We start from the raw sequence: 24,369 nt of genomic DNA on the forward strand, positions 1-24,369 counted from the left end.
ATATTTGTTATCTTCAGGCAGGGCTGGTTGGCACCAGCCTGTCTGCTTCGTGGGACTTAGGGGGGGGGGGGGGGAACGGCTCAACCTCTTGAAGGGTTAGTGGTCCCGTTCCCCGCTGACAGGACACTGAGCTCCTGAGGGAAGTATTCGCAAGCCCCACCACGGCGAGTGTACATTCCCGCAGCACGCCGCCACACCTGACAGAGCCAGAAGAAAGAAGAGGGGTGAGTACTAAGCCGGCGTCCCAAATAGCGGGTCGCCGGCCATTATGGCGGCATGAGAGTACTGAGACGCACGGCTTCTAACCGGGGCGGTATGTGTCTCCAGACACAGTACACAGCTGCGTCTCAGTACACTGTACACAGTACCCACTCTGGCAAAAACAGATGGTTTTCTCTCCATTTTAAACAAGAGATTGCCTCAGCCAGTATAAAAAAAGTGGGAAGACTGCATGCCATTGAAGGGATGGGGCTTCACTATGAGAGGATCCAGCAGCTCACTAGCGCCGTTTTCCCTCTGCAGTGGACACAGACGCTGACTGACTCAAGATTACCTCAGCGGGTCATAGCAGGGGGGAGAGATTATTAGTGTACTAAGTCCCATATCAGGTTACTTAGTCTGCGACCCGGCTAAGCTTTGCATTAGCGATAGGGACGCGGTGGGGGCTGGCTCCAAATTACTCTGTCTCCCCCTGAAGGGCTCTTTGTGGGTTAATTGTGCTTAACCTTTTCCTGTGTGTGCACTGTCACAATTACATTATGTCAGGCAAAGAGTGTTTTTTGTACAGCGGAGTGTTCCTCTTCACAAGTGGGCTCACTACTGGGTACTCAGGGCAGTGCACCTTCCCAAAATAGCGGGACAGAACCGGAATGGGTTAGTTCCATTAAGGGAATGATCTCAAATGTTTCTACAAAGTTATCCCGCAATGAGAAAGAGACGCAATACTTAAGACAGACTGTGGATTAGTTTATGAATAGAGGCTTAGTCCCCAAACCAGCGTCTCAATCCCCTCCCATTTGTCCGCAAAAGCGATCTCTGGCCCATATCCTGCAGTCTGACTTTGACGGGTCAGACATGGAGGAGGGTGAGGTGGATTTGGAGGGGAGGGTGTGGAGGGGGGGAATGCTACTCTGTCACAGGGAATAGAGGCTCTTATAGAGGCCATCAGAGATGTTCTCCAAATTCCTGATAAGGTGTTAGAGGAGTGTGAGGAATCTTATTTTAATGTAAAAAAGAAGTCCTCAGTCACTTCCTGCGTCAAAGGAATTGAATACCCTGTTTGAAGAACCGTGGGTTAATCCTGGTAAGAAATTTCAAATCCCTAAAAGGTTGCTCTCATCTTTTTCTTTTCCTCTAGAGCAGAGGTTCTCAAACTCGGTCCTCGGGGGCACACACAGTGCATGTTTTGCAGGTCTCCTCACAGAATCGCAAGTGAAATAATTAGCTCCACCTGTGGACCTTTTAAAATGTGTCAGTGAGTAATTAATACACCTGTGCACCTGCTGGGTTACCTGCAAAACATGCACTGTGTGTGCCCCCGAGGACCGAGTTTGAGAACCTCTGCTCTAGAGGATAGGAAAAAATGGGGAAATCCACCGATAGTGGACACATCAGTCCTCTAAGCTGTCAAGAAAAATTGTATTGCCTGTCCCTGGTGCATCCTCCCTAAAAGATACGGCTGATCGTAAAATTTAGACTACAATCAAATCATTGTACACAGCTGCTGGGGTGGCCCAGAGACCCACTATTGCATGTGCGTGGATCACAAAAGCCATTGCTAAATGGTCAGGTAACCTAACTGAGGGGTTAGATTCCTTGTCTAGGGGGGATGATGTTTTACTCCTGCAGCATATACAGGACTCTGAACTTTATGGTGGAAGCCATAAAAGAGGTAGGCTTGCTTAATGCACGCACCACCGCTATGGCAGTGTCCGCACGCAGGGGCTTGTGGCTACACCAGTGGACTGCTGATGCGGACTCCAGGAAAGGCGTGGAAGGCCTACCATTCACAGGAGAGGCCTTGTTTGGTGAGGAATTGGACAAATGGATCTCCAAAGCTACTGTGGGTAAGTCTACGTATCTTCCTTCCGCTGCTCCTCCTGCCAGGAAAGCTTATTCAGCTCCAAATTTATATTTCTTTCGGACAGCCAAGTTTACGGGTAAATCCAGAGGTGCTTCTACGGCCTCCAGAGGCACAAGAGGTAAACCACGCAAACCAGCAACTGCCGGTGTTCAGGAACAGAGCTCAGGCTCTGCTTCCTCAAAGCCTTCAGCGTGACGGTGGACCACGAGGATTGGAGGACTGTCAGGTGGGAGCCCGACTAAAATTCTTTAGTCAAATCTGGTCAAGTTATTGCTGGGATCCCTGGGATAATAGATCTTATTTCCCAGGGCTACAGACTGGAGTTCCAAGAGCTCCCACCTCACAGATTCTTCAAATCAGGCTTACCAGCTTCACAAGAGGCAAGTATAACTTCGCAGCAAGCCATACAGACTCAAGTCATTGGGGGTCATTCCAAGTTGATCGCTAGCTGCCGTTGTTCGCAGCGCAGCGATCAGGCTAAAAATCGGCATTTCTGCGCATGCGTACGGGCCGCAGTGCGCACACGCGACTTTCTCAAAAAACTGCAGTTTCACACAAGGTCGGGCAATGCTTTTCTGTCGCTCTGTTGATCGGTGAGTGATTGACAGGATGTGGGTGTTTCTGGGTGGTAACTGGCCGTTTTCCGGGAGTGTGTTAAAAAACGCAGGCGTGGCTGGGGAAACGGGGGAGTGGCTGGCCGAACGCAGGTCGTGTTTGTGACGTCAAAGCAGGAACTAAACAAACTGAAGTGATCGCAAGGAAGGAGTAGGTCTGCAGCTACTCTGAAACTGCTTGAAAAAATTTCAGCACTGTTCTGCTAACCTTTCGTTTGCACTTCTGCTAAGATATACTCCCAGAGGGCGGCGGCTTAGCGTTTGCACTAAAAGCAGCTAGCGAGCGATCAACTCGGAATGACCCCCATTGTTCTAGTTCCACCTCATCTACACAACAAGGGGTACTATTCCAACTTGTTTGTAGTACCAAAACCGGACTGTTTGGTACGACCAATTCTGAACCGCAAGTCCTTGAACCCGTTCTTAAGAGTGTTCAAGTTCAAGATGGAATCTCTGAGAGCGGTGATCTCAGGTCTGGAGGAAGGGGAATTCCTAGTGTCTCTGGATATCAAGGATGCGTACCTTCATATTCCGATTTGGTCGCCTCATCAGGCTTATCTATGGTTTGCACTGCAGGACTGTCACTACCAGTTCCAGGCCCTGCCATTTGGTCTCTTCACGGCACCAATAGTATTCACCAAGGTAATGGCAGAGATGATGTTTATACTCCGCAAGCAGGGAGTGAACATAATTCCGTACCTGGACGACCTTCTGATAAAGGCGCCGTCCAGGGAGAGGTTGCTGGACGGCATTGTCCTCTCAACCAAACTTCTCCAGGATTACGGGTGGATTCTGAACCTTCCGAAATCTCACCCAAAAGCCAACACGGAGGCTCCCATTCCTTGGAATGATACTAGACACGGAGTCGCAGAAAGTGTTCCTTCCATTGGAAAAGGCATTGGTAATCCAGTCGATGGTTCGGGATGTTCTGAAGCCAACCTGGATATCGGTGCATCTATACAATTGCCTTCTGGGGAAAATGGTGGCCTCTTACGAGGCACTTCAATACGGACGGTTTCACGCAAGACCCTTCCAGCTCGATCTGTTGGACAAATGGTCCGGATCGCATCTTCACATGCACCAGAGAATACGTCTGCCGCCAAAAGCCAGGATATCCCTTCTGTGGTGGCTACAGACCTCACCTCGTCGAGGGTCGGAGGTTCGGCATTCAGGACTGGATCCTGTTAACCACGGACGCAAGCCTCCGAGGTTGGGGAGCAGTCACCCAGGGGGTGCAGTTTCAAGGAAGATGGTCAAGTCAGGAAGTCATCCTTCCAATCAACATTCTGGAATTCAGGGCCATATACAACGCCCTTCTGTAGACCTCTTATCTTCTTCAGAATGAGGCCATTCAAGTCCAGTCGGACAATGTGACGGCAGTGAAGTACATAAACCGACAGGGCGGAACGAAAAGCAGAGCAGCAATGTCAGAGGTGTCAAGAATTCTCCTCTGGGCAGAAAAAAAAACGCTGTGGCGTTGTCAGTGGTCTTTATTCCGGGAGTAGACAACTTGGGAAGCAGACTTCCTCAGCGGACACGATCTTCTCCTGGGGGGGGTAGTTGGGCCTTCACCCTGAGGTGTTCAGGTGCTTGACACATCAGTGGGGATATCCACAAATCGACATGATAGCCTCTCGTCTTAACAAGAAGCTCAGGCGGTATTGTTCCCGGTCGAGAGACACACAGGCAGTGGCGGTAGATGCTCTGACGACTCCATGGGTCTATCAGATGGTGTACGTGTTTCCTCCACTTCCTCTTATCCCAAGAATTCTCAAAAGAATAAAAAGGGAAAAGGGTCAAGCAAAACTCATTGCTCCGGACTGGCCAAGAAGGGCCTGGTACGCAGACCTTCTGGAGATGCTCCTCGAAGATCCGCGGCCTCTACCTCTTCGCAAGGATCTTCTGCAACAGGGCCCGTTCGTCTAACAGGACTTACCGCGGCTATGTTTGACGGCATGGAAGTTGAACGGCTGGTTCTAGCCAGAAGAGGGATCCCTACTAAGGTTATCCCGACTATGATCCAAGCCAGGAAGGGGGTAACGTCTAAACATTACCACCATATTTGGAAGAAATACATCTCTTGGTGTGAGAGCAGAACTTATTCTGCGGTGGAATTTCACCTGGGACATTCCCTTTTTCTGCAGGCAGGTGTGGCTGTGGGCCTACGTCTGGGCTCCATAAAAGTCCAGATTTCGGCCTTGTCCATTTTCTTTTAAAAACAAATGGCTTCTCTCCCTGAGGTCCAGATGTTCTTAAAAGGTGTTCTGTGCATCCAACCTCCCTTTGTGCCTCCCACGGCACCTTGGGAACTCAATTTGGTGCTGCAGTTCCTCCAATCAGACTGGTTTGAACCATTACAGGAGGTGGACGTAAAAATATCTTACGTGGAAGACTGTCACACTGTTGGCCTTGGCTTCAGCAAGACTTGTGTCTGAGCTGGGGGCTTTGTCTCACAAGAGCCCCTATTTAATTTTCTATGAGGACAGAGCTGAACTCAGAACTCGTCAGCAATTTCTTCCGAAAGTGGTGTCTGCATTTCACATCAACCAACCTATTGTGGTTCAGGTTATCTCAGACACTTCCACTACTTCAGAGTCTTTGGATGTTGTGAGGGCTTTGAAGGTATATGTAAAGAGGACAGCTCGTCATAGGAAATCCGACTCGCTGTTCGTCCTATATGATCCCAATAAAATTGTTTGTCCTGCTTCAAAGCAGACAATTGCACGCTGGATCAGGCTCACTATCCAGCATGCTTATTCCACGGCAGGCTTGCCTGTTCCAAAATCTGTACAGGCCCACTCTGCTAGGTCGGTGGGTTCTTCCTGGGCGGCTGCCTGGGGTGTCTCTGCTTTACAGCTCTGCCGAGCAGCTTCTTGGTCAGGTTCGAACACGTTTGCAAAGTTCTACAAGTTCGATACTTTGGCTTCTGAGGACCTTCAGGTTAGTCAATCAGTTCTGCATTAACCTCAGCACTCTCCCACCCGGTTTGGAAGCTTTGGTACATCCCCATGGTACTAAATGGTACCCCAGTATCCTCTAGGACGACATTTTTCTCTGACGTCCTAGTGGATGCTGGGACTCCGTCAGGACCATGGGGATTAGCGGCTCCGCAGGAGACAGGGCACAAAAATAAAGCTTTAGGATCAGGTGGTGTGCACTGGCTCCTCCCCCTATGACCCTCCTCCAAGCCTCAGTTAGGTTTTTGTGCCCGTCCGAGCAGGGTGCAATCTAGGTGGCTCTCCTAAAGAGCTGCTTAGAAAAAGTTTTTAGGTTTTTTATTTTCAGTGAGTCCTGCTGGCAACAGGCTCACTGCATCGAGGGACTTAGGGGAGAGAAGTGAACTCACCTGCGTGCAGGATGGATTGGCTTCTTAGGCTACTGGACACCATTAGCTCCAGAGGGATCGAACACAGGCCCAGCCATGGAGTCCGGTCCCGTTGCCGCGCCGCCGACCCCCCTTGCAGATGCCGAAGATTGAAGAGGTCCAGAAACAGGCGGCAGAAGACTTTTCAGTCTTCATGAGGTAGCGCACAGCACTGCAGCTGTGCGCCATTGTTGTCAGCACACTTCACACAGCGGTCAATGAGGGTGCAGGGCGCTGGGGGGGGCGCCCTGGGCAGCAATGTATAATACCTTTCTTATGGCTAAAAATACATCACATATAGTCCTTGAGGCTATATGGATGTATTTAACCCCTGCCAGATCTCACAAACTCCGGGAGAAGAGCCCGCCGAAATAGGGGGCGGGGCTTATTCTCCTCAGCACACAGCGCCATTTTCCTGCTCAGCTCCGCTGTGAGGAAGGCTCCCAGGACTCTCCCCTGCACTGCACTACAGAAACAGGGTAAAACAGAGAGGGGGGGGGCACTTTTTTTGGCGATATTACTATATTTAAGCTGCTATAAGGATACAACACTTATATAGGGTTGTTCCCATATATATTATAGCGCTTGGGTGTGTGCTGGCAAACTCTCCCTCTGTCTCCCCAAAGGGCTAGTGGGGTCCTGTCTTCAATAGAGCATTCCCTGTGTGTCTGCTGTGTGTCGGTACGTGTGTGTCGACATGTATGAGGACGATGTTGGTGTGGAGGCAGAGCAATTGCCGGTAATGGTGATGTCACCCCCCAGGGAGTCGACACCGGAATGGATGGCTTTGTTTATGGAATTACGTGATAATGTCAGCACATTACAAAAATCAGTTGACGACATGAGACGGCCGGCAAACCAGTTAGTACCTGCCCAGGCGTCTCAGACACCGTCAGGGGCTGTAAAACGCCCTTCACCTCAGTCGGTCGACACAGACCCAGACACGGACACTGAATCTAGTGTCGACGGTGAAGAAACAAACGTATTTTCCAGTAGGGCCACACGTTATATGATCACGGCAATGAAGGAGGCTTTACATATCTCTGATACTGCAAGTACCACAAAAAGGGGTATTATGTGGGGTGTGAAAAAACTACCTGTAGTTTTTCCTGAATCAGAGGAATTGAATGATGTATGTGATGAAGCGTGGGTTAACCCAGATAGAAAAGTGCTAATTTCAAAAAAGTTATTGGCATTATATCCTTTCCCGCCAGAGGTTAGGGCGCGCTGGGAAACACCCCCTAGGGTGGATAAGGCGCTCACACGCTTATCAAAACAAGTGGCGTTACCGTCTCCTGATACGGCCGCCCTCAAGGATCCAGCGGATAGGAGGCTGGAAACTACCCTAAAAAGTATATACACACATACTGGTGTTATACTGCGACCAGCCATCGCCTCAGCCTGGATGTGCAGTGCTGGGGTGGTCTGGTCGGATTCCCTGACTGAAAATATTGATACCCTGGATAGGGACAGTATTTTATTGACTTTAGAGCAATTAAAGGATGCTTTTCTTTATATGCGAGATGCTCAGAGGGATATTTGCACTCTGGCATCGAGAGTAAGTGCGATGTCCATATCTGCCAGAAGAAGTTTATGGACGCGACAGTGGTCAGGTGATGCGGATTCCAAACGGCATATGGAAGTATTGCCGTATAAAGGGGAGGAATTATTTGGCGTGGGTCTATCGGATCTGGTGGCCACGGCAACTGCCGGGAAATCCACCTTTTTACCTCAGACCCCCTCCCAACAGAAAAAGACACCGTCTTTTCAGCCGCAGTCCTTTCGGTCCTATAAGAACAAGCGGGCAAAAGGACAGTCATATCTGCCCCGAGGCAGAGGAAAGGGTAAGAGAGGGCAGCAAGCAGCTCCTTCCCAGGAACAGAAGCCCTCCCCGGGTTCTGCAAAGCCCTCAGCATGACGCTGGGGCTTTACAAGCGGACTCAGGAGCGGTGGGGGGTCGACTCAAGAATTTCAGCGCGCAGTGGGCTTGCTCACAGGTGGACCCCTGGATCCTGCAGGTAGTATCTCAGGGTTACAGGTTGGAATTCGAGAAGTCTCCCCCTCGCCGGTTCCTAAAGTCTGCTTTGCCAACGTCTCCCTCAGACAGGGCGACGGTATTGGAAGCCATTCACAAGCTGTTTTCTCAGCAGGTGATAGTCAAGGTACCCCTCCTACAACAGGGAAAGGGGTATTACTCCACGCTATTTGTGGTACCGAAGCCGGACGGCTCGGTAAGACCTATTCTAAATCTGAAATCTTTGAACCTGTACATACAAAAATTCAAGTTCAAGATGGAGTCACTCAGAGCAGTGATAGCGAATCTGGAAGAAGGGGACTTTATGGTGTCCCTGGACATCAAGGATGCTTACCTGCATGTCCAAATTTGCCCTTCACACCAAGGGTACCTCAGGTTCGTGGTGCAAAACTGTCATTATCAGTTTCAGACGCTGCCGTTTGGATTGTCCACGGCACCTCGGGTCTTTACCAAGGTAATGGCCGAGATGATGTTTCTTCTGCGAAGAAAAGGCGTATTAATTATCCCTTACTTGGACGATCTCCTGATAAGGGCAAGGTCCAGAGAACAGCTGGAAGACGTAGTAGCACTAACCCAAGTAGTGCTGCAACAGCACGGGTGGATTCTGAATTTTCCAAAATCTCAATTGAACCCGACGACACGTCTGCTGTTCCTGGGAATGATTCTGGACACGGTTCAGAAAAAGGTGTTTCTTCCGGAGGAGAAAGCCAGGGAGTTATCCGAACTTGTCAGGAACCTCCTAAAACCAGGAAAAGTGTCTGTGCATCAATGCACAAGAGTCCTGGGAAAGATGGTGGCTTCTTACGAAGCGATTCCATTCGGCAGATTCCACGCACGAACTTTTCAGTGGGATCTGCTGGACAAATGGTCCGGATCGCATCTGCAGATGCATCAGCGGATAACCTTATCGCCACGGACAAGGGTGTCTCTTCTGTGGTGGTTGCAGAGTGCTCATCTGTTAGAGGGCCGCAGATTCGGCATACAGGACTGGGTCCTGGTGACCACGGATGCCAGTCTGAGAGGCTGGGGAGCGGTCACACAGGGAAGAAACTTCCAGGGAGTATGGTCAAGCCTGGAGATGTCTCTTCACATAAATATACTGGAGCTAAGAGCGATTTACAATGCTCTAAGCCTGGCAAAACCCCTGCTTCAGGGTCAGCCGGTGTTGATCCAGTCGGACAACATCACGGCAGTCGCCCACGTAAACAGACAGGGCGGCACAAGAAGCAGGAGAGCAATGGCAGAAGCTGCAAGGATTCTTCGCTGGGCGGAAGATCATGTGATAGCACTGTCAGCAGTGTTCATTCCGGGAGTGGACAACTGGGAAGCAGACTTCCTCAGCAGACACGATCTACACCCGGGAGAGTGGGGACTTCATCCAGAAGTCTTCCACATGATTGTGAACCGTTGGGAAAAACCAAAGGTGGATATGATGGCGTCTCGCCTCAACAAAAAACTGGACAGGTATTGCGCCAGGTCAAGAGACCCTCAGGCAATAGCTGTGGACGCTCTGGTAACACCGTGGGTGTTCCAGTCAGTGTATGTGTTTCCTCCTCTGCCTCTCATACCAAAAGTACTGAGAATTATACGGCAAAGGGGAGTAAGAACGATACTCGTGGCTACGGATTGGCCAAGAAGAACTTGGTACCCGGAACTTCAGGAGATGCTCACGGAAGATCCGTGGCCTCTACCTCTAAGACGGGACCTGCTTCAGCAGGGACCGTGTCTATTCCAAGACTTACCGCGGCTGCGTTTGACGGCATGGCGGTTGAACGCCGAATTCTAAGGGAAAAAGGCATTCCGGAAGAGGTCATTCCTACACTGGTAAAAGCCAGGAAGGAGGTGACTGCACAACATTATCACCGCATTTGGAGAAAATATGTTGCGTGGTGTGAGGCCAGGAAGGCCCCCACGGAGGAATTTCAACTGGGTCGATTCCTACATTTCCTGCAAACAGGATTGTCTATGGGCCTCAAATTGGGGTCCATTAAGGTTCAAATTTCGGCCCTGTCGATTTTCTTCCAGAAAGAATTGGCTTCAGTTCCTGAAGTCCAGACTTTTGTAAAAGGAGTACTACATATACAGCCCCCGGTTGTGCCCCCAGTGGCTCCGTGGGACCTTAATGTAGTTTTGGATTTTCTCAAATCCCATTGGTTTGAGCCACTCAAATCGGTGGATTTGCAATATCTTACGTGGAAAGTAACCATGCTACTGGCCCTGGCTTCAGCCAGGAGAGTATCAGAATTGGCGGCTTTATCGTATAAAAGCCCATATCTGATTTTCCATTCGGACAGGGCAGAACTGCGGACGCGTCCTCAGTTTCTGCCTAAGGTGGTGTCAGCGTTTCACCTGAACCAGCCTATTGTGGTGCCTGCGGCTACTAGCGATTTGGAGGATTCCAAGTTGCTGGACGTTGTCCGGGCATTGAAAATCTACATTTCAAGGACGGCTGGAGTCAGAAAATCTGACTCGCTGTTTATACTGTATGCACCCAACAAGCTGGGTGCTCCTGCTTCTAAGCAGACGATTGCTCGTTGGATTTGTAGCACAATTCAACTTACACATTCTGTGGCAGGCCTGCCACAGCCTAAATCTGTCAAGGCCCATTCCACAAGGAAGGTGGGCTCATCCTGGGCGGCTGCCCGAGGGGTCTCGGCATTACAACTCTGCCGAGCAGCTACGTGGTCGGGGGAGAACACGTTTGTAAAATTCTACAAATTTGATACCCTGGCTAAAGAGGACCTGGAGTTCTCTCATTCGGTGCTGCAGAGTCATCCGCACTCTCCCGCCCGTTTGGGAGCTTTGGTATAATCCCCATGGTTCTGACGGAGTCCCAGCATCCACTAGGACGTCAGAGAAAATAAGATTTTACTTACCGATAAATCTATTTCTCGTAGTCTGTAGTGGATGCTGGGCGCCCATCCCAAGTGCGGATTGTCTGCAATACTTGTACATAGTTATTGTTACAAAAAAATCGGGTTGTTATTGTTGTGAGCCGTCTGTTCAGAGGCTCCTACGTTTGTCATACTGTTAACTGGGTTCAGATCACAAGTTGTACGGTGTGATTGGTGTGGCTGGTATGAGTCTTACCCGGGATTCAAAATCCTTCCTTATTGTGTACGCTCGTCCGGGCACAGTATCCTAACTGAGGCTTGGAGGAGGGTCATAGGGGGAGGAGCCAGTGCACACCACCTGATCCTAAAGCTTTATTTTTGTGCCCTGTCTCCTGCGGAGCCGCTAATCCCCATGGTCCTGACGGAGTCCCAGCATCCACTACGGACTACGAGAAATAGATTTATCGGTAAGTAAAATCTTATTTTTCCCCTCAAAATTCTACACCCAATACCCCATAATGACAATGTGAAAATAGGATTTTAATTACCTACCAGTAAATCCTTTTCTCATTGTCCTTAGAGTATACTGGGCACCCGCCCGGTGCTTCGTTCTTCCTGCACTGTTACTTGGTTAAGTATTGTTGGTTCAGCTGTTGCTGTTCCTGTTTAAAGTTGGGTTAGCATAGCTTTCCTCTGTTTGTGTGTGCTGGTTCGGAATCTCACCACTATCTTTATCTACCTATCCTTCTCTCCAAGTATGTCCGTCTCCTCTGGCAGTTTCCTAGACTGAGTCTGGTAGGAGGTGCATAAAGGGAGGAGCCAGCCCACACTATTAAATTCTTAAAGTGCCCATGGCTCCTAGTGGACCCGTCTATACCCATGGTACTAAATGGAACCCCAGTATCCTCTACGGACTACGAGAAAAGGATTTACCGGTAGGTAATTAAAATCCTATTTTTTCATATTGTCATTATGGGGTATTGTGTGTAGAATTTTGAGGGGAAAAAATGAATGTATTCCATTTTGTAATAAGGCTGTAACATAACAAAATGTGGAAAAAGTGAAGCGCTGTAAATTCTTTTCGGATGCCCTGTGTCCTTGGAGCAGTTTTCCAAAAAATTAAGCCTTCCTTTGTGAAGGGGTTTATTTTCTAGATATGCACTGTTACCCGAACATGCAAAGTTCCCCAAGCCCATAGGCCATGAATAATATAAACTGTCGTAGAGCATACTTGGATCTTCAATTTTCAGAGTTCTGCTCATATTTTTAAATAGGGAAACGACGTCTTTAAGAAACTGTATTTTATAGCGAAAGTGATCCTACTTGGTTCTGCACAGGACAGAGTAATAATTAAATTTCAGCAAAGACCAACAATCATGCAAGAATAAATCCGAATAATATGATAAATATTAATTTGTCAAAAGCTGGTGGTGTACCAAGGAGTAGAATACATATGTACACTAAGGGAGTGGTGAAAAGACCTGGACCAAAAGCAAGATTCCTATTTTTACAATTTTTAAAGCATAACTTTTAATATGTCATCAGTTAAAATCCTAATGGTCAAATGGTAGCTTGCAAACAATGTACAAACTAATTAAATAAGGTTTACTTCGTATAACCAGTAAATTCCTATACTGAACAAAATACAGGCCATAAATATGGCATAGGCTGTGACCACACTTGTGTGTGTCTGAATAAACCAATATCACGGTTCTGTATCAATTTTCATAATTTTGCATCAGAAACCAGACTAGCAATATATTCGGTAGTCTGGCTTTTTATGTGAAATTTTGAAATAGATATAGAATCTTGGGATCACTTCCCTAGTTTAATCTGTATTTTATGTTAAATGTCTAGGTATCTTAAATAATCTTTAATAAAAAATGTCCTCACCCCTGCCCTTTTGCTTCCTCCTCCTTTATGTCAGACGTGACTTCTGCTTAATCCGGAGACATTTATTTCAAAATGTGCACTTTGCAGAAAAACTATTGTGAACAGTAAGCAAAGAATAAACTAATCTACCTTAGAAAATAAAACAAGTAAAACCCGCTCTGTATCTTAGATACTGTGGTTACATGGAGAATAATGCTGGAACATTCGCAAAAGTCACCCCGATTTTTTTTTCTTATGTTTCGGCATATTTCTCAAAGTTCCCAAGTAACTACTGATGTCCATGTTAAATTCGCTATATGTGTTAATTTATATGCCACTCACGCCAAACTATGCTACAAAATGCAGACTAATAGAATTTAATATGGTCAGATTCCTGCGTTTTCTAGTTAATGTTATCAAATTCCAGTCAGCAGATTAGTAGTTATAAAATATACTGTATACCTTGGTGATGGAACAAAATACTGATGGATACCAGTTCATCTGAAGTGGCCACAGGTTCATTCCCCAGAAAACTTCATTCACCATGTTTGGGACCTAGAAATGTGTTTGGAAGTGTGGAAACGCAACATAAATAGGAGTGGGCCTACTTGATTGTTTCAGGTGGTTCTTTTTTTTAACCTCTGACGTTAGGGATTCTTCTATTTATTTTTCTTGAAATGCCTGTTACTGGTAATTTGTGGCAAATATGATCTAGGAGACTTAAAGTATTTATCCAAAGACGGCAGCATTCCTGTAAAATTCAGTGACTTTTTGACAGATTTTGGTATTATTGAATTATTAAATGTCAATTTGTGGTAACCAATCTAGACACCTTTTTAACGTAAATTTACATTTTTATAGACCGTCATCCAGAGAAGCCCATAGCTGCATTTGTTCTTTCATATACCTATCCTTTCTTTTAGAATAATTGAACCTCTAACATCTCGATGTTCTAAATTTCGGTTTAAACCATTGGCTGATAAGATACAAACCCAAAGACTGATGGATATTTGCCAAAAAGAAAATGTGACTATTACAAATGAGGTAATTGTTTCAAGTTGTAATGTGTGTGTTTGGCGTTTTTTCCCCCCTTGTTTTTTTCTGATAATTTTGCTCTTCTTACACATACAAAACTCACATTGGTGCAGTTTTGTTTGTATCATTGCATAGAAAGCATTCAAGAACACGAAAATGTGTAATTGTTATGAGTTGTATGACATGGTTATTTGTAGTTTTTGGTTTATAGATGTTACTCAATCCAAGATCTATACTTAAATATGACATGCAGATCATAGTGCTTATAGATAAGCAATTAGTGCACCTATATCCAGCTGCTGGTTTGAACATTCATGAAAAATGTTTTATTAAACTAATATTAAAATGGAATTCTAAACCTACCACATCACAATCCACGTCATGCAGGACCGTCTAAGCTATTATATATATATGATGCCTAAATAAAAATTGTGGCCACAGATATATGAAAAGGTGAGTTCAGCATCTAACACCTCTAATACAAGAAGGCATATTAAGTTGTGTTGTTGACGTAGAGAATAACTTAAAGCAGATGGCGAAGATTAGCAGCAAAGCAGGAGAAAATTTATTGGAACTTATGGCAAGCCAGTTATATTTACTGTATCCTTAGTAAGGAACATAGTCTGGTCCTCCTACATCTTTGCTGCAGTTGTGCCAAACAGCCAAGTCCTCTGAGACTCTGCTAGTGTCAGGAGTCCTTTTCTTTTTTGCCAAAAATGCGTATTTGATGCAACTGGGAAGCACCCGGAGACATTGTTGACTAATTTGATAGGTGACACTTTTATATCTGTGTGCGACTGAGTCTCTGAATTTGCATACAAGGTGCCATGATGCAGTGGCCATGGCTTTTTTCCATGCCAAGTTCTGTTATGCTTCATATGCAGACTAACGGGTATATTCAATAAGATTCGAATCCATTCCGAAATGCATTTGTCGGAACGGATCCGACAACCCCTGTTCAATGGACGGGCAAATCCGACTGTCTCCCCCTCCTCCTGCTGCCGCAGACATGTCCCCCCGCCACCAGCTCTCCCTGCCGACTGCCGATCTCAGCTCCCCCAGCCGCACCGCTCCCTGGGTGGGATGTACTAACCTGTCTCGCCGCATTAACTGCTTTACTCTGCGCTCCCCTGATATTGTCCACGGTAACCTGTCTCCAGCTCCCCTTACACCCCACTGGCGCTGTTTTTTGCTCCTTGTTTACACATGCACCACCGCGGCCACTCAGGTCCCGGCTGTCTGATTTGGCCCCATTTCCGACAGAAGCACGCCGATCGGCGACTATTCCACCGATCCACGTATTTTCCAACAAGTCGACAAGACAAAAAAACTGCCTCTGAGTAGGTCGGAACCCCTTCTGACCTCTTTCTGTCGGAAGCTGCTGTCTTTCCGACAAGACAGCAGCTTCCGACAGTTATTGAATGCACCCCTAAGTAGCCCACAGAAGTATGAGTGCCACATATCAAATTAATCAACAGTCTTCTGATGTGTAGTAGATGCATTCTGTTTTGACTTAGATGCATTTATGGTATAAATACGCCTGACACTAGCAGAGTTGCACTGGGATTTGGAGGCTCACCTGTGCCAGGCATCTCGTGCTGTGTGGCGTGTTGAGGCTAGATATGTGAGACATTTGTACACCGCCCTCCAGCAAGGTGTATTGCCTGGGTCACTTCCCTGGCTACTTTTCCCCAAGGCACAGAAATACCAGCTGCTGTATATTTCCAGGATGTACATACTAATAAGTTCAATGACGCACTTGAGGCCTTATTCTGGATGGTTTATGCACAACTCTGATGTTTACCGATCGGTGCATGCTCCAATCTCTCTGCTACTCTCAATTGCAGTGCCCCAAAGCAGCAGCATGATTGACTTGCTGCAACCATCTGGGGAGTGGTGACGGGGACCGTTTTACAAAACCAGGGGGCGTGTCACTGGGTCTTCCGATGTAGCTTTTCTGGCCCCTCAAACCTAGGTTACTCAGATTGCAAGTGATCCAATGGCTGTGTCTTCAGATGCAGCAGCGCATCACAGAAGCTGGCACGCCTATTTACACAAGATGCCTTCTGTTGCATTAGCATAATTTAGCAGTAGCAGCTACCACTGCTTAGCATACAACAATGAGTCAAGTCCTTGGTCCATTCTGCCCTGACTCCTTGTGCTAGGACCACGATATAGTATGGCAGAGCAGAGTTTCCCACTGCTGAGCAACTCCTAGGTGTGTGTGGAATATTGGGGTTTATTCATGAAGCAGTGAAAAGTGTGGAAAAGTGAGCCAGTGGGGTAGTTGCCCATGGCAACCAATCAGCTTTGAAGTAACTGTTAGAATTTGCATACTATACAATTGTACGGAGCAGCTGATTGGTTGCCAAAGGCTTACTTCTCCATACTTTTCACTGCCTCATGAATAGACTAAATTTAGGCGCAAACTGTGTATTTTAGCAGCTATAGGGGAAAAATCACTGTGTGTAGTGTGTATCCCTGCATTATATAGCGCTCTGGTGTGTGCTGGCATACTCTCTCTCTGTCTCTCCAAAGGACTTTGTTGGGTCCTGTCCTCAGTCAGAGCATTCACTGTGTGTGTGCAGTGTGTCGGTACGGCTGTGTCGACATGTTTGATGAGGAGGCTTATGTGGAGGCGGTGCAGGTGCCGATAAATGTGATGTCACCCCCTGCGGGGTCGACACCTGAATGGATGGACATGTGGAAGGAATTACGCAACAGTGTCAACTCCTTACATAAAAGGTTTGACGACATAGCAGATGTGGGACAGCCGGCTTCTCAGCCCGTGCCTGCCCAGGCGTCTCAAAAGCCATCAGGGGCTCTAAAACGCCCACTACCTCAGATGGCAGACACAGATGTCGACACGGATACTAACTCCAGTGTCGACGACGATGAGACTAGTGTACATTCCAATAGAGCCACTCGTTATATGATTACGGCAATGAAAAATGTGTTGCACATTTCTGATATTACCCCAGGTACCACAAAAAAGGGTATTATGTTTGTGGAGAAAAAGCAACTAGTGGTTTTTCCCCCATCTGATGAATTAAATGAAGTGTGTGAAGAAGCGTGGGCTTCCCCCGATAAGAAACTGGTAATTTCTAAAAAGTTACTAATGGCGTACCCTTTCCCGCCAGAGAACAGGTCACGTTGGGAGACATCCCTTAGGGGGGATAAAGCGCTCACACGTCTGTCAAAAAAGGTGGCACTACCGTCTCCGGACACGGCCGCCCTAAAGGAGCCTGCGGATAGAAAGCAGGAGGCTATCCTGAAGTCTGTATATACACACTCAGGAATTATACTGAGACCGGCTATTGCTTCAGCATGGATGTGCAGTGCTGCAGCTGCGTGGTCAGATTCCCTGTCGGAAAACATTGATACCCTAGACAGGGACACTATATTGCTAACCGTAGAGCATATTAAAGACGCTGTCTTATACATGAGAGATGCACAGAGGGATATTTGCCGGCTGGCATCTAAAATAAACGCAATGTCCATTTCTGCCAGGAGAGGATTGTGGACTCGGCAGTGGACAGGAGATGCAGATTCTTAAAGGCACATGGAAGTTTTGCCTTACAAGGGTGAGGAGTTGTTTGGGGATGGTCTCTCGGACCTCGTTTCCACAGCGACAGCTGGGAAGTCAGCATTTTTACCCCATGTTCCCTCACAGCCAAAGAAAGCACCGTATTATCAGGTACAGTCCTTTCGGCCCCAGAAAGGCAAGCGGGTTAGAGGCGCGTCCTTTCTGCCCAGAGGCAGAGGTAAAAAGCTGCAACATACAGCCAGTTCCCAGGAACAAAAGTCCTCCCCCGCTTCCTCTTAAGTCCACCGCATGACGCTGGGGCTCCACAGGCGGAGCCAGGTACGGTGGGGGCCCGTCTCAAGAACTTCAGCGACCAGTGGGCTCGCTCACGGGTGGATCCCTGGATTCTACAAGTAGTATCTCAGGGGTACAAGCTGGAATTCGAGACGTCTCCCCCTCGCCGTTTCCTCTAATCTGCCTTGCCGACAGCTCCCCCGGACAGGGAGGCAGTGCTGGAGGCGATTCACAAGCTGTATTCTCAGCAGGTGATAATCAGGGTACCCCTCCTTCAACAAGGACGGGGTTACTATTCCAAATGTTTGTGGTACCGAAACCGGACGGTTCGGTGAGACCCATTTTAAATTTAAAATCCTTGAACACTTATATAAGAAGGTTCAAGTTCAAGATGGAATCGCTCAGGGCGGTGATTGCAAGCCTGGACGAGGGGGATTACATGGTATCACTGGACATCAAGGATGCTTACCTGCATGTCCCCATTTACCCTCCTCACCAGGAGTACCTCAGATTTGTGGTACAGGACTGTCATTACCAATTCCAGACGTTGCCGTTTGGTCTGTCCACGGCACCGAGGGTATTTACCAAGGTAATGGCCGAAATGATGATACACCTTCGGAAAAAGGGAGTTTTAATTATCCCGTACTTGGACGATCTCCTTATAAAGGCGAGGTCCAGGGAACAGTTGTTGATCGGAGTAGCACTAGCTCGGGAAGTGCTACAACAGCACGGCTGGATCCTGAATATTCCAAAGTCGCAGCTGGTTCCTACAACGCGTCTACTGTTCCTGGGGATGGTTCTGGACACAGAACAGAAAAAAGTTTCTCCCGGAGGAGAAGGCCAAGGAGTTGTCATCTCTAGTCAGAGACCTCCAAAAACCAAAACAGGTGTCGGTGCACCACTGCACGCGAGTCCTGGGAAAGATGGTGGCTTCTTACGAAGCAATTCCATTCGGAAGGTTCCATGCAAGGATCTTTCAGTGGGATCTGTTGGACAAGTGGTCCGGATCGCATCTTCAGATGCATCGGCTGATAACCCTGTCTCCAGGGACCAGGGTGTCGCTGTTGTGGTGGCTGCAGAGGGCTCATCTTCTAGAGGGCCGCATATTCGGCATACAGGACTGGGTCCTGGTGACCACGGATGCCAGCCTTCGAGGTTGGGGGGCAGTCACACAGGGAAGAAACTTCCAAGGACTATGGACGAGTCAGGAGACTTCCCTACACATAAATATTCTGGAACTAAGGGCCATTTACAATGCCCTAAGTCAGGCAAGACCCCTGCTTCAACACCAGCCGGTGCTGATCCAGTCAGACAACATCACGGCGGTCGCCCATGTAAACAGTCAGGGCGGCACAAGAAGCAGGATGGCGATGGCAGAAGCCACAAGGATTCTCCGATGGGCGGAAAATCATGTGTTAGCACTGTCAGCAGTGTTCATTCCGGGAGTGGACAACTGGGAAGCAGACTTCCTCAGCAGGCACGACCTCCACCCGGGAGAGTGGGGACTTCATCCAGAAGTCTTCCAAATGGTTGTACACCGTTGGGAAAGGCCACAGGTGGACATGATGGCGTCCCGCCTCAACAAAAAGCTAAAAAGATATTGCGCCAGGTCAAGGGATCCTCAGGCGATAGCTGTGGACGCTCTAGTGCCACCGTGGGTGTACCAGTCGGTTTATGTGTTCCCTCCTCTGCCTCTCATACCCAAGGCACTGAGAATAATAAGGAGAGGAGTAAGAACTATACTTGTGGTTCCGGATTGGCCAAGAAGAGCTTGGTACCCAGAACTTCAAGAAATGATCTCAGAGGACTCATGGCCTCTGCCGCTCAGACAGGACCCGCTGCAGCAGGGACCCTGTCTGTTCCAAGACTTACCGCGACTGCGTTTGACGGCATGGCGGTTGAACGCCGGATCCTGAAGGAAAAGGGCATTCCGGAGGAAGTCATCCCTACGCTGATTAAAGCTAGGAAGGAGGTGACCGCAAACCATTATCACCGCATATGGCAAAAATATGTTGCGTGGTGTGAGGCCAGAAGGGCCCCAACGGAGGAATTTCAGCTGGGTCGATTTCTGCACTTCCTACAGTCAGGGGTGACTATGGGCCTCAAATTAGGTTCCATTAAGGTCCAGATTTCGGCTCTGTCGATTTTCTTCCAAAAAGAACTGGCTTCACTGCCTGAAGTTCAGACGTTTGTTAAGGGAGTGCTGCATATTCAGCCCCCTTTTGTGCCTCCAGTGGCACCTTGGGATCTCAACGTGGTGTTGGATTTCCTTAAGTCACATTGGTTTGAGCCACTTAAAACCGTGGAACTAAAATATCTCACTTCGGCCAGGCGTGTGTCAGAATTGGCGGCTTTGTCATGTAAAAGCCCTTATCTGATTTTCCATATGGATAGGGCGGAATTGAGGACTCGTCCCCAATTTCTTCCTAAGGTGGTATCAGCTTTTCATTTGAACCAACCTATTGTGGTGCCTGCGGCTACTAAGGACTTGGAGGATTCCAAGTTGCTGGACGTAGTCAGGGCCCTGAAAATCTATGTTTCCAGGACGGCTGGAGTCAGGAAAGCTGACTCGCTATTTATCCTGTATGCGCCCAACAAGCTGGGTGCTCCTGCTTCAAAGCAGTCTATTGCTCGCTGGATCTGTAGTACGATTCAACTTGCACATTCTGCGGCTGGACTGCCGCATCCTAAATCTGTAAAAGCCCATTCCACGAGGAAAGTGGGCTCTTCTTGGGAGGCTGCCCGAGGGGTCTCGGCTTTACAACTTTGCCGAGCTGCTACTTGGTCGGGTTCAAACACATTTGCTAAATTCTACAAGTTTGATACCCTGGCTGAGGAGGACCTTAAGTTTGCTCATTCGGTGCTGCAGAGTCATCCACACTCTCCCGCCCGTTTGGGAGCTTTGGTATAATCCCCATGGTCCTTACGGAGTTCCCAGCATCCACTAGGACGTCAGAGAAAATAAGAATTTACTCACCGGTAATTCTATTTCTCGTAGTCCGTAGTGGATGCTGGGCGCCCATCCCAAGTGCGGATTGTCTGCAATACTTGTATAAAGTTATTGCCTAACTAAAGGGTTATTGTTTGGAGCCATCTGTTGAGAGGCTCAGCTGTTATTCATACTGTTCACTGGGTATAGTATCACAAGTTGTACGGTGTGATTGGTATGGCTGGTATGAGTCTTACCCGGGATTCCAAATCCTTTCCTTATTGTGTCAGCTCTTCCGGGCTGAGGTCTGGAGGAGGGGCATAGAGGGAGGAGCCAGTGCACACCAGGTAGTCCTAAATCTTTCTTAGTTGTGCCCAGTCTCTTGCGGAGCCGCTATTCCCCATGGTCCTTACGGAGTTCCCAGCATCCACTACCGACTACGAGAAATAGAATTACCGGTGAGTAAATTCTTATTATTACCATTTCATTACCGTTTTGGTACCTTTCACACTGAACCCGTTTCTCCCATAGAAAACAGTGGTTGTCATTTTATGTGGACTTTTCTGGCCCACACATAATTAATTATTAATAATTTGGCTAGTCGTACAATGGAACCCAGCAGCTTCAAGCATCTTTACCATGTTTTTGTAGATTACTGCATCCTTCACTGTCCCAGTGATTTGTCTAGCAATTTCTTCATCCCATCTCATCCTAAGCTCCTCATCACTCCAATTTGCCATTTTAAACTGTGTTCTGTATAATAAAATGCTTCTTCACTCTCATGTGTTTCCTCCAGTTTATTTCCTGCTTCTATCTGGTGACATCATGCATGGAGACAGCCTATCATCTTCTGTGGTTTGGAAATACCGTTTCAGAGCCTTTCACATTGCACAATGAAACGGGTCTGAACCGTGTAGGACCCTGCTTTTTAACCCGTTTAAAATACCAGTAATCTGTAACCAGTAAATTCAAAGTGACCCTTTCACACTGCAGCTAGAACCGTTTTGGAAGGCTTAAAAAATGGCAATTTACTGGGTTATAGCTACGGTGTGAAAGGGGTATTGCTTTCCAGCCTGTGTTTATCCATCCTATAAAGCAGCGTTTCATCAAAAGATCATAGTGCTGCACCCAAAAAGTAGCTGTTACTGGGAAAGGAAGAGGCTGTTTGCGCAGAGAAACTTGTTACTGGAAGTGGCCAGTCTTTATTTTGTGATATCTGTATTTTCTTGTAGGCAATAACTTCTCTGGTTGAAGTGTCCGAAGGAGACTTGAGGAAAGCAATCACATTCCTACAAAGTGCCACAAGGCTTACCGCAGGAAAAGAAATTACAGAAAATGTGATAACAGAAATAGCTGGGGTAAATGGTACTCAACTACTACTATTGCTTGTGTTTTCAACTTTTTTCTATATATAGTACTTTATTTTGGTTGTTTATAAACAATGAATGAGAAGAGCTACAACAATACAGATGTAAACCATTTTACAACAAGGTCATGTAGGGTAAGGTGACGCTATACTGTCCAAGTTTTGTATTCAACTGGCCAACTTGTCTGTTCATCTAAAACAATACTCCCAGGACTGAATCAACTTTTTCAGGTGACCAGTCAACTTACTGTCCAACTGAATTATTTTTTTTTTTTTTTTAAATGTTTTAAGCGGACAGTCTGCCTAATTCTGCTCGTTAAAAATAAACAAGCACGGGTTCCCCTGATTATGGGGGATCCAGTACTGGGCTGAAGCTCCATTGCTGGTTTCAAATTGGAGGGTAGCTAGGGTATGCTCCTCCCATCTCTCAATTTCTCTTGACAGTTTAAATCTGCCCCACCTGCAATGCAGCATTGTTTTGTCATGTTGCTCTTATTTATTTTTTGCTCCTTACTCTGAATTAGCTCCATTGATTTGATTTTTTCTGTAATTAAATGCAAAGCTCTGTGTCTGTTATTCTCTTGGCTGGATTTCCTCACCTTTCATATTTCAGGCTTTAAGGGAACATTTCTCATGTATTTTGTCATATTGCACATCTGAAATTAGGGCGTTAGCAAATTTTGTAACTTTTACCTCATTTAACATCTTTAAACAGCACTAGGCAAGATTGCACCCGCTTCCCATTTTTCTTTGTGGTGTTCATCAAATCCCTTGGCAGCATAAAATCAGTGAAACAATAGCATAAAATCACTATAGAACGATGACATACTGCTTACAGTCAGCCAGCAACAATGCTTCCCTCCCTGCACTCTCTTATCGGAATTCAGACTCACAGTGTAAAAGGAATACTCAAAAGACAGAGCTCCTAAACTTTAACTTCCTTCAAGTGAAATCTAGAATCTTAATTTCCATCCTTCAAGTGAAATCTAGAATCTCAATTTCCTTTTAAATATTTTGGTCTGCATGTAAGAAAAAAATGATCTTCCTCTCTGACAGTCGGTCAGTCAGTTATGGGCAATTCACCTGGATTCTGTCAGTTTCAATCTCTCTCTCTCACTCTCTTTGTGTGTCTGTCTCTGCTATGTGTGTCTGTTATGTTCTCTTCCTCCCTGTACAACTGGCAGATTAGCCCAGGAATGTCCCTCCGCTGCTTCCTGTGTTCTGATTCTGTTTCTTGTGAACAATGCAGCCAATCTTCACAAATCAGTGAAGCGGCTGGGGGTGTGAGGGTCCAGAGCCCCACTGGCTAGGGTCTCTTAAAACTATGATGTCTGATATGTCATCCCAACTCACTGCAAATGTACAGATAACTCAGCTACTACAACAAGCTGTTGCAGACCTAGCTGCTAGGGCAGATGTTACACAGCCCCCCCCCCCCCCCCCCCCCCCCCATGCAGGCCCACAAACGCGTGGTCCACCTTCTCTGATACAGATGAGGATATACAGGAGGATGGGGAGGACTTGGATCCCATTCTGCTCAGTGTATTGGACCCCTAATCTTGGCTATACGGGACGTGTTAAAGCTCCCTCTAAAGGACGCTGCGTCACAGCAGTCATTTTTCTTTGCACAAAACAAACCTATTGTCTCTTTCCCTGATTCTGCAGAGTTAGATGACCTATTCAAGTTGGCCTGGAAAAATCCAGACAGAAAATGTCCCATTTGCGCACTTTCCCGTTTGCTCCTGCAGGCAAGACGTTTTGGGAGGAACCCCCAGGGGTTGACGTATCAGTCTCTCGACTGTCTAAAAAGGCCGTGCTGCCTGCCCCGGGCTCCTTTACCATAAAGGATCCTGGGGACCGGAAAATAAGAGTACACTGAAATCTATTTCATGGCAGCAGGTGTATAGCAAAGGCCGGTCATAGCTGGATGTCCCATGCCATTCTTACGTGGGCTACTCAGAGGGCCTCTCCGGGGCTATGCCCCTGGTCACTATGGGGACTCTCCTCTAGTACATTCAGGACACTACACGCGTCCTGTGTGACTCGCTCAAGGAGATGGGAAATATTAATGCTAGGACTTCTGCCATGGCAGTGTCAGCGCACAGGGCTTTGTGGTTGCGTCAGTGGATTGCAGATGCAGAATCAAAGCGCAGTGTGGAATCCCTCCCCTTTTCGGGGGAATGGCTCTTTGGGGTTAAGTTGGATACGTGGATTTCCAAAGTAATGGCAGGGAAATCCACGATTCTCCCCTCTGGGGCCCCGCCGGCGAGATGCTCCTACACAGGGCCGTCTGTGCAGTCCTTTTGTTCTAACAGATTTCGATCTAAGGCCAGAGGTGCCTCAAATGCAACTAGAGGCACCAGAGGTAAGTCAAGAAAACCTGCAAGCACCAGCTCTCCGGACCAGACCACCAGTTC

At 47.4% G+C, this 24,369-nt stretch overlaps 1 protein-coding gene across 1 annotated transcript in view; it reads left to right on the top strand.

The window, feature by feature from the left end:
* RFC4 (replication factor C subunit 4) overlaps positions 1 to 24,369 on the top strand; it is a 138,853-nt gene that overhangs the window by 87,255 nt on the left and 27,229 nt on the right. Inside the window, exons 7-8 of the mRNA XM_063916350.1 lie at positions 13,726 to 13,846; positions 21,819 to 21,944. Of these exons, the coding sequence (XP_063772420.1) occupies positions 13,726 to 13,846; positions 21,819 to 21,944 (247 nt within the window). The remainder of the gene's footprint in view (positions 1 to 13,725; positions 13,847 to 21,818; positions 21,945 to 24,369) is intronic.

Source organism: Pseudophryne corroboree, chromosome 4, assembly GCF_028390025.1.
Source record: "Pseudophryne corroboree isolate aPseCor3 chromosome 4, aPseCor3.hap2, whole genome shotgun sequence".
Taxonomy (NCBI): Eukaryota; Metazoa; Chordata; class Amphibia; order Anura; family Myobatrachidae; genus Pseudophryne; species Pseudophryne corroboree.